We start from the raw sequence: 10,302 nt of genomic DNA, 5'->3' as shown, positions 1-10,302 counted from the left end.
CAGTCAGGGTCAGAGGCTGATGTAGTTTACACCCGTGGATGGGTACATTTCACCCGGCAGGATTTCCTGTGTCTCTCAATCCAATCACCAAAGTCCCAACGCAGTAGTCAACAAATAATCAAACAGCTGAACAGTCAGTCATTCCTTATCCTCTGCTACCACCTTGTGGCGCTTTCATGTATTTACTAACTCAAGTGAAAACAGAAATGCCCAGAGTCGTGTTTCTTAATCCTGGTACTGGGGACACCAACAGAAATGCCCAGAGTCGTGTTTCTTAATCCTGGTACTGGGGACACCAACAGAAATGCCCAGAGTCGTGTTTCTTAATCCTGGTACTGGGGACACCAACAGAAATGCCCAGAGTCGTGTTTCTTAATCCTGGTACTGGGGACACCAACAGAAATGCCCAGAGTCGTGTTTCTTAATCCTGGTACTGGGGACACCAACAGAAAGGCCCAGAGTCGTGTTTCTTAATCCTGGTACTGGGGACACCAACAGAAATGCCCAGAGTCGTGTTTCTTAATCCTGGTACTGGGGACACCAACAGAAATGCCCAGAGTCGTGTTTCTTAATCCTGGTACTGGGGACACCAACAGAAAGGCCCAGAGTCGTGTTTCTTAATCCTGGTACTGGGGACACCAACAGAAAGGCCCAGAGTCGTGTTTCTTAATCCTGGTCCTAGGGCCACACAAAGGGGGCACATTGTTGTGTTTGCCTTATCACTACACTCCTGAATCCACTAATCAGCTCCTCATCATCCCCAGGACCTTAGGGTTAATAAACACGGCCAAATCTGGACCACCGAGCCAGTTCCACCGCTTTTTTTTCATCCTCAACTCTAATCAGGGCCTGATTTAGACCTGGGACACCAGGTGGGGTTGATATTAAGGATCAGGGCCTGATTTAGACCTGGGACACCAGGTGGGGTTGATATTAAGGATCAGGTAGAACAGAATCATCAGTAGTCCGAACCTCGTAGAGTAAGAGCTGAATACCCCCTGCTCTATCCTGTTCCCCTCTGAGTGGTGATCAGCGTGGATTACAATTACTTTACAATTACAACAATATATTTTCAAAAATCTAAAAGTTGTCTCTAACTATATGGCTGTGACCTTGCCCAGGTTTGTGTTGAGGTCTGTGCTCTTCAGAACGTTGGAGTAACAGTAGTTCTGGTCAGACAGGTTGACCAGGGTGGAGAACCTAGAGCTGTCCTTCTCACTGGGTGTCCTGCAGGGCGGTGCTGTCCGTTAGGAATTTGACCATGGAGTGATATTTGGAAAGGTACTCAGCAGTAGGTGTAGCAGAGACCAGGCAGGTGTCTAACTGTAGTGTATGGGTCCACTGCATTAAACAGATGGGCTGAGTACTTCTATAATGACACACAGAACTGAGAAGAGCACTTCTACATGAGACACACAGGTAGGGTTGCAAAATTCTGTTTTTTTCAAAATCCTGGTTCCGGATGCCGGATTACCATTTTTCCCCCCTCCTGATTCCAGGAATCTTCCTACCAGGATTTTGTGAAAACCTGGGAGTTTTGTTAAAGTTACTGTAATTGTGCAACCCTACTGACACAGCACATGGAACTGTTGGGTGAATATGGTGGAGGCTGCTGAGGGAAGGACGGCTCATAATAATGTCTGGACCGGAGCAAATGGACCGGAGCGAATGGAATCAAACGCATGGAAACCATGTGTTTGCTATATTTGATATCACTTCGCTCAAACCATTACCACGAGCCCGTTCCCCCCAATTAAGGACCCACCAACCTCCTGTGAGTGAATATGATAAATATTGTGTTAATTTTACTGTTGTAAAATGCATAGTTTAAAATGTATGAGGCCATTGAGCTAAGAGCTAGGCATTTTGAATTACAATAATACACCTTTAAAATCATGTGATCTACTGATAAATATTCCCATTCCCTTGGCCAATGAGTCGACAGTCAATTACACTGAGTATCCCCAACAATACGAACACCTGCTCTTTCCATGACGTACCGTGTAGACTGACCAGATGAATCCAGGTGAAAGATATGATCCCTTATTGATGTCACCTGTTAAATCCACTTCAATCAGTGTAGATGAAGGGGAGGAGACATGTAGATGAAGGGGAGGAGACAGGTGGTTAAAAAATGATTTCTAAGCCTTGAGACAAATTGAGACATGGATTGTGTTCGTGTGCCATTCAGAGGGTGAATGGACAAGACAAAATATTTAAGTGCCTTTGAACAGGGTACGGTGGTAGGTGCCTTTGAACAGGGTATGGTGGTAGGTGCCTTTGAACAGGGTACGGTAGTAGGTGCCTTTGAACAGGGTACATTGGTAGGTGCCTTTGAACAGGGTACGGTGGTAGGTGCCTTTGAACAGGGTACGGTGGTAGGTGCCTTTGAACAGGGTACGGTGGTAGGTGCCTTTGAACAGGGTACGGTGGTAGGTGCCTTTGAACAGGGTACGGTGGTAGGTGCCTTTGAACAGGGTACGGTGGTAGGTGCCTTTGAACAGGGTATGGTGGTAGGTGCCTTTGAACAGGGTACGGTAGTAGGTGCCTTTGAACAGGGTACATTGGTAGGTGCCTTTGAACAGGGTACGGTGGTAGGTGCCTTTGAACAGGGTACGGTGGTAGGTGCCTTTGAACAGGGTACGGTGGTAGGTGCCTTTGAACAGGGTACGGTGGTAGGTGCCTTTGAACAGGGTACGGTGGTAGGTGCCTTTGAACAGGGTAAGGTAGTAGGTGCCTTTGAACAGGGTACGGTGGTAGGTGCCTTTGAACAGGGTACGGTGGTAGGTGCTTTTAAACAGGGTACGGTGGTAGGTGCCTTTGAACAGGGTACGGTGGTAGGTGCCTTTGAACAGGGTATGGTAGTAGGTGCCTTTGAACAGGGTACGGTGGTAGGTGCCTTTGAACAGGGTACGGTGGTAGGTGCTTTTGAACAGGGTACCTCTGAATGGTAGGTGCCAGGCGCACCGGTTTGAGCTGATAACGCTGCTGCGTTGTTTTTTTTAACACTCAACAGTTCACCACGTGTGTCAAGAATTGTCTACCACCCAAATTACATCCAGCCAACTTGATACAACGGTGGGAAGCTTTGGAGTCCACATGGGCCAGCATCCCTTGTAGAGTCCATGCCTTGACAAATTGAGACTGTTCTGAGGGCAAAATGGGGAGGGAGGGGGGGGCACAACTCAATATTAGGAGGGGGGAGGCACAACTATTTAGTACATATAGTTATTGGTTGCCAGCAGGGGAGGCCAACTAAGAAAGTTAGACAAGCTAACTACTCTAACTTGACTCTAGCCTGAAATGGCTTCTGGGTAGCTAGTTATGAGGATGGGAGGTTGGGAACCTATCTGGGCTAGCTACTCTAACTTGACTCTAGCCTGAAATGGCTTCTGGGTAGCTAGTTATGAGGATGGGAGGTAGGGACCCTATCTGGGCTAGCTACTCTAACTGGACTCTAGCCTGAAATGGCTTCTGGGTAGCTAGTTATGAGGATGGGAGGTAGGGACCCTATCTGGGCTAGCTACTCTAACTGGACTCTAGCCTGAAATGGCTTCTGGGTAGCTAGTTATGAGGATGGGAGGTAGGGACCCTATCTGGGCTAGCTACTCTAACTTGACTCTAGCCTGAAATGGCTTCTGGGTAGCTAGTTATGAGGATGGGAGGTAGGGACCCTATCTGGGCTAGCTACTCTAACTTGACTCTAGCCTGAAATGGCTTCTGGGTAGCTAGTTATGAGGATGGGAGGTAGGGACCCTATCTGGGCTAGCTACTCTAACTTGACTCTAGCCTGAAATGGCTTCTGGGTAGCTAGTTATGAGGATGGGAGGTAGGGAACCTATCTGGGCTAGCTACTCTAACTTGACTCTACTCTAACTCTAGCTAAAGACTTCTTCATCAATGTGCTGGGTAGCTAGTTATGAGGAACGGAAGTTGGGAACCTATCTGGGCTAGCTAAAGACTTCTTCATCAACGTGCTAGGTAGCTAATAGTATGACAGAGAAACAACAACATATTATTATTCTTTTTTTTAACAGGACAAATCTGAGGGGGCATGACGCCTCGTGTGTGTGTGTGTGTGTCAGGACGGAACGGGCCCCAAACGGGTAATTGAGTGCACCTCTTTTGGTACCGTAATTACCAAACCAACCACAACATACAGTGAATTCGGAAAGTATTCAGACCCCTTGACTTCTTCCACACATTTCGTTATGTTACAGCCTTATTGTAAAATGGATTAAATAAAAAAATGTCCTCAATCTACACTCAATATCCCACAACGACATCACAATATCCCATAATGACATCACAATATCACATAATGACATCACAATATCACATAATGACATCACAATATCCCATAATGACAAAGCGAAAACAGGTTTTTAGATCCTTTTGCAAAAAAGAAAGAAAGAAAAAAATAAATTCCTTATTTACATAAGTATTCAGATCCTTTGCTATGAGACATGAAATTGAGCTCAGGTGCATCCTGTTTCCATTGGTCATCCTTGAGATGTTTCTACAACTTGATTAGAGTCCCCCTGTGGTAAATTCAATTGATGGGACATGATTTGGAAAGGCACACACCTGTCTATATAAGGTCCCACAAGTTGACAGTGGATTTTCATGAGGTTGAAGGTAATGTCGTAGAGGTCTGAGGCAGGATTGTGTCGAGGCACAGATCTGGGGAAGGATACCAAAACATTTCTGTAGCATTGAAGGTCCCCAAAAACAAAGTGGCCTCCATCATTCTTAAATGGAAGATATTTAGAACCACCAAAACTCTTCCTAGAACTGAGCAATCGGGGAAGAAGGGTCTTGGTCAGGGAGGTGACCAAGAACCCGATGGTCACTCTGACAGAGCTCCAGAGTTCCTCTGTGGCAATGAGGGAACCTTCCATAAGGACAACCATCTCTGCAGCACTCCACCAATCAGGCCTTTATGGTAGAGTGGACAGACGGTAGCCACTTCTCAGTAAAAGGCACATGACAGCCTGCTTGGAGTTTGTCAAAAAGCACCTAAAGGAATCAGACCATGAGAAACAAGATCCTCTGGTATGAGGAAACCAAGATGGAACTCTTTGGCCTGAATACCAAGCATCACGTCTGGAGGAAACCTGGCACCATCCCTACAGTGAAGCAGCATCATGGCAGCATTTGTAAGCATTTCACTGTAAGGTCTACCTACACCCTTTGTATTCGGCTCACGTGACAAATAAACTTTGATTTGATTTGATCATGATGTGTGGATGTTTTTCAGTGGCAGGGACTGGGAGACTAGTCAGGGTTGAGGGTAAGATGGATGAAGCAAAGTAGAGAGATCCTTGATGACAACCTGCTACAGAGTGATTTTACTGGAGAGCTACCCTCCTGTAGGTTTGAACTCCAACCCTGTCCCTGGAGAGAGATACCCTCCTGTAGGTTTGAACTTCAACCTTCTTCCTGGAGAAATACCCTCCTGTAGGTTTTATCTCCAACCCTGTTCCTGGAGAGATACCGTCCTGTCTAGGTGGTGCTGGTACACGATGTAATACCCAGAGGGTGTCTCTAGGTGGTGCTGGTACAAGATGTAATACCCAGAGGGTGTCTCTAGGTGGTGCTGGTACAGGATGTAATACCCAGAGGGTCTAGGTGGTGCTGGTACAAGATGTAATACCCAGAGGGTGTCTAGGTGGTGCTGGTACAGGATGTAATACCCAGAGGGTGTCTAGGTGGTGCTGGTACAGGATGTAATACCCAGAGGGTCTAGGTGGTGCTGGTACAGGATGTAATACCCAGAGGGTCTAGGTGGTGCTGATACACGATGTAATACCCAGAGGGTCTAGGTGGTGCTGGTACAGGATGTAATACCCAGAGGGTCTAGGTGGTGCTGGTACAGGATGTAATACCCAGAATGTCTCTAGGTGGTGCTGGTACACGATGTAATACCCAGCGGGTGTCTCTAGGTGGTGCTGGTACACGATGTAATTCCCAGCGGGTGTCTCTAGGTGGTGCTGGTACAGGATGTAATACCAAGAGGGTGTCTCTAGGTGGTGCTGGTACAAGATGTAATACCCAGAGGGTGTCTCTAGGTGGTACTGGTACAAGATGTAATACCAAGAGGGTGTCTCTAGGTGGTGCTGGTACAAGATGTAATACCAAGAGGGTGTCTCTAGGTGGTGCTGGTACTAGATGTAATACCCAGAGGGTCTAGGTGGTGCTGGTACAAGATGTAATACCCAGAGGGTCTAGGTGGTGCTGGTACAAGATGTACCCAGAGGGTCTAGGTGGTGCTGGTACAAGATGTAATACCCAGAGGGTATCTAGGTGGTGCTGGTAGGGGATGTAATACCAAGAGGGTGTCTCTAGGTGGTGCTGGTACAGGATGTAATACCCAGAGGGTGTCTCTAGGTGGTGCTGGTACAAGATGTAATACCCAGAGGGTGTCTAGGTGGTGCTAGAAGACAAAGCTCTTTCAGTTTTGATTCTTCTGCTAATGTATTTTAAATCAAATAATTTCCCACTATATCATCATTTGAGTTCAATCACATTCACTCCACATGATCATATTAGTTAGAGGAATGAGCCTGTGTGTGTGATACCTTCTCCTTCAGGGGTATCAGAAGCTTGACATTAATTGAACAATCTGTTTTGTATACATTGTTCTTCTATGGAGTCCTCTTGCCCTGCCTTTTTACCTTGTTTAAAAAAATCCTCTATGTTTGTCTTTTACGTCTCTGTGTGTGTGTGTGTGTGTGTATATAAATATACTAACCTTAACCTCAGACTGACAGCAGGTCCTACGCAGCAAAAGAGGAAACAACACACGTTTTCATCACAGTTCTCCGTGGTTCTGAACAAGTACATTATTGACCCGACTCTTTCTACCCAAATTGTCCTTTAATGAAATAGTCAAAACACACAATGATATACAACGTATCAGGCCAGCTGATACTGCCGTGGCCTCCCCTCGTCATCATAAAAGGTCTTCTTCTATATTGTTCATAGTTAGTGTAAAAACAGCTGTACTAAAGACCAGTGGCGAGGATAAACTAAACTGAATATTCACACGTCTGGTCCCAGATCTATTTGTGCCGTCTTGCAGACTCCTATTGTCATTAACCACGTTTCCATTCACAGTGTCTATTTCAGTAAAGTCATACCGTCTAAAAACAAAAAATGGACAAATTGCAACTGTGATGGAAACAGGTCGTTTCAGTACACTTTTATAAATGTCGAGAGACAATTTGTTTCGTTCAAACATCTTTTCTTTTTTTTTGTCGGGAAAATTTTAATTATGCGAGAAATGGCGTATTTTATGTGCAAATATTGATATAATTTCTATCGAACCGTATCAAAGTAAAGTTGCGAGTCACGAGATGATATTGACGTGTGGTCCTCTCACTACGACCCGGGGAAACCATGTAGTTTATTAGGCTACAGATGAACGGAGTTAACATCACAGGGTGGTGAATGGATGCTGTGAGCTGGACGTTCCTTAGTCTGGTGACATGATGATCGATGCTTGACTGCCGGGTCGACAACAACAAACATATCCTCTCTCTGATCCATAATAATCTGATCACGTAGATGGCTTTACCCGAGCTGTTGGCTAGAGTACGCACGTGTGCTATTCAGCGCAACAAACTATCGATACGAGTTGAAAATGCGATGGAAAAAACAATGAACTTTAGATTTTTAATTCGGTAACGTGAAAACCTTTAAGTGGAAAAAGTACTCTTTGTGCGCACTACGTCATCACGGACTGATGTTTTATCCGCAACAAATCCAGTTTGGTGGAAACACCACTGGTGGGAAAATATGCAGATTTTCTTTATGCAGATTAAAAATATATATATTTGCATGAAAATCTGTCGCCAATTGGATGGAAAACTAGCTACTGTTGACCACTTTCCCAACAAGCCAAACAACTAGTTAGAAGGTATGAAATATTCCTACCAATGTAAAGATACAGCCGCAACTACATTATCTCTCTACCTTTTTAACAAACAACTGACCACTGTTGACCACTGTCCCAACAAGCTAGTTAGAGCACATACAATCTCCCTGTACTACTCTGCTATTCAAATCTGAAATCATAACATTCACTGGGAATACATTCTTGTGTTGAAGCCGCTGTGTCTTGTTTCAGATCGACTACATTGCAGTCGGATTTACAAATCTAGAAATTACTTCTCATTGACGTTTTGTATTTCAGTCTGTCTGTAGTCGCTGACTACAATGTAGTCCATCTTAAACACCCCGGTCGTTTCAAAGCCTCAAGTTGAGTCCCAAATGGCACCCTATTCTCTATATAGTGCACTACTTTAGACCAGAGCCCTATGGAACCCTATTCCCTATATAGTGCACTACTTTAGACCAGAGCCCTATGGCACCCTATTCCCTATATAGTGCACTACTTTAGACCAGAGCCCTATGGCACCCTATTCTCTATATAGTGCACTACTTTAGACCAGAGAGCCCTATGGAACCCTATCCCTATGGCACCCTATTCCCTTTATAGTGCTCTTCTTTTGACCAGAGCCATGTGGGGAATAGGGTGTCATTAGAGACGCTGTCTCTCAGGCCAGGGGTGTGAGAGGGCGTGGTGCCCTAGCGAACCGTGTTCCCCTGGCCTTGCGGCTGTGCTTCCTCCGCTGATTGATGGCCTTGGTGGAGGCTCTTAGTTTCCGGAGCCTCAGTGCTCTCAGCTTCAGTTGTAGATCCTGGGGTAACCTCCCTCCTTTAGCTAGGATCTCGTTCATCCTCTGCCGTGGAGTCTTGATCAAGATGAAGTCACAGATGGTGGGGCGTGCTTCGGTCCCGACGTTGCACCGCCTCATGGAGGGAAAGTATCCCTCCGCCCACACAGTCACTTTGTATTCCCCGGGGTTCAACAGACGCCAGTAGTCCCCATCAGCCGCTAAAGGAGATACACAGGAGAGTCTCATGATCATTCATTCAGAAAATGTATCAAAAATATTTTGTCGATAATACCACAATTAAAGGGTGATGGGGACCTAGCTGATACAAACTGATGCAATGACAAAGACACTCATGTTTACAGTAGAATAAAATACATGGTGCAAGCTAGAAACTAAAGAGATACATGTAATGGTGTAACAAAGACCGTAAAGTATCCGTTTTAAAGATACTGTTGCATCTTGGGAGTAGAATCAAATAAATGGAAGCCAGGTGTAAATTAAATGAAGATACAAGAGAGAGCACGCACTGGGTTTTGGCGGTGTATTGTATTGTATTGTGTGTATTTGATGGCTGACGTTTTTACGGGCTCCTAACCAATTGTGTTATCGTGTGTGTTTTTCGCGTTGTTGGTAACTTATTTTGTACATAATAGTCTCTTATGACCGAAAAGAGCTTCTGGATGTCAGAACAGCGATTCCTCGCCTCGTACTGGAAGAAGATTTTTTCGTTAACGAGTTGGACACGAAGGATTTACTTCAGACACCCGACATTCACATGAAGAAGAGTCGGATATATAGGGGTCGTAGGTCAGGGTGCCTTGTAAGAATCCGACGGCTAGTGGATAACCCTCCTCTACCGCCAGTCCTATTAGCCAACGTGATAATGTTATCATTGGATAACAACATGGATGAGCGCCGATCAAGACTATCCTACCAACGGGACATTTAAAAACTGTAATATCTTATGTTTCACCTAGTCTTGGCTGAACCACAACATGGATAATATACAGCTGGTTTTAGTTCCATCATCAAGATAAAACAGCTGCCTCCGGTAAGACAAAGGGTGGAGGTCTGTGTCTATTGGTCAATAACAGCTGCCTCCGGTAAGACAAAGGGTGGAGGTCTGTGTCTATTGGTCAATAACAGCTGCCTCCGGTAAGACAAAGGGTGGAGGTCTGTGTCTATTGGTCAATAACAGCTGCCTCGGGTAAGACAAAGGGTGGAGGTCTGTGTCTATTGGTCAATAACAGCTCCCTCCGGGTAAGACAAAGGGTGGAGGTCTGTGTCTATTGGTCAATAACAGCTGCCTCCGGTAAGACAAAGGGTGGAGGTCTGTGTCTATTGGTCAATAACAGCTGCCTCCGGTAAGACAAAGGGTGGAGGTCTGTGTCTATTGGTCAATAACAGCTGCCTCCGGTAAGACAAAGGGTGGAGGTCTGTGTCTATTGGTCAATAACAGCTGCCTCCGGTAAGACAAAGGGTGGAGGTCTGTGTCTATTGGTCAATAACAGCTCCCTCCGGTAGGACAAAGGGTGGAGGTCTGTGTCTATTGGTCAATAACAGCTGCCTCCGGTAAGACAAAGGGTGGAGGTCTGTGTCTATTGGTCAATAACAGCTG

At 45.6% G+C, this 10,302-nt stretch overlaps 1 protein-coding gene across 1 annotated transcript in view; it reads right to left on the bottom strand.

Moving 5' to 3' along the window:
* Window positions 1-6,864: 6,864 nt before the first annotated feature.
* LOC109882749 (probable carboxypeptidase X1) overlaps window positions 6,865-10,302 on the bottom strand; it is a 48,486-nt gene continuing 45,048 nt past the window's right edge. The window contains exon 13 of the mRNA XM_031787643.1: window positions 6,865-8,902. Within this exon, the coding sequence (XP_031643503.1) occupies window positions 8,562-8,902 (341 nt within the window). The 3' untranslated portion in view covers window positions 6,865-8,561. The remainder of the gene's footprint in view (window positions 8,903-10,302) is intronic.

This window comes from Oncorhynchus kisutch, linkage group LG14, assembly GCF_002021735.2.
Source record: "Oncorhynchus kisutch isolate 150728-3 linkage group LG14, Okis_V2, whole genome shotgun sequence".
Lineage (NCBI taxonomy): Eukaryota > Metazoa > Chordata > Actinopteri > Salmoniformes > Salmonidae > Oncorhynchus > Oncorhynchus kisutch.
Note: the sequence above shows the minus strand (reverse complement) of the source record. Positions and strands in the feature narration are given on the sequence as shown.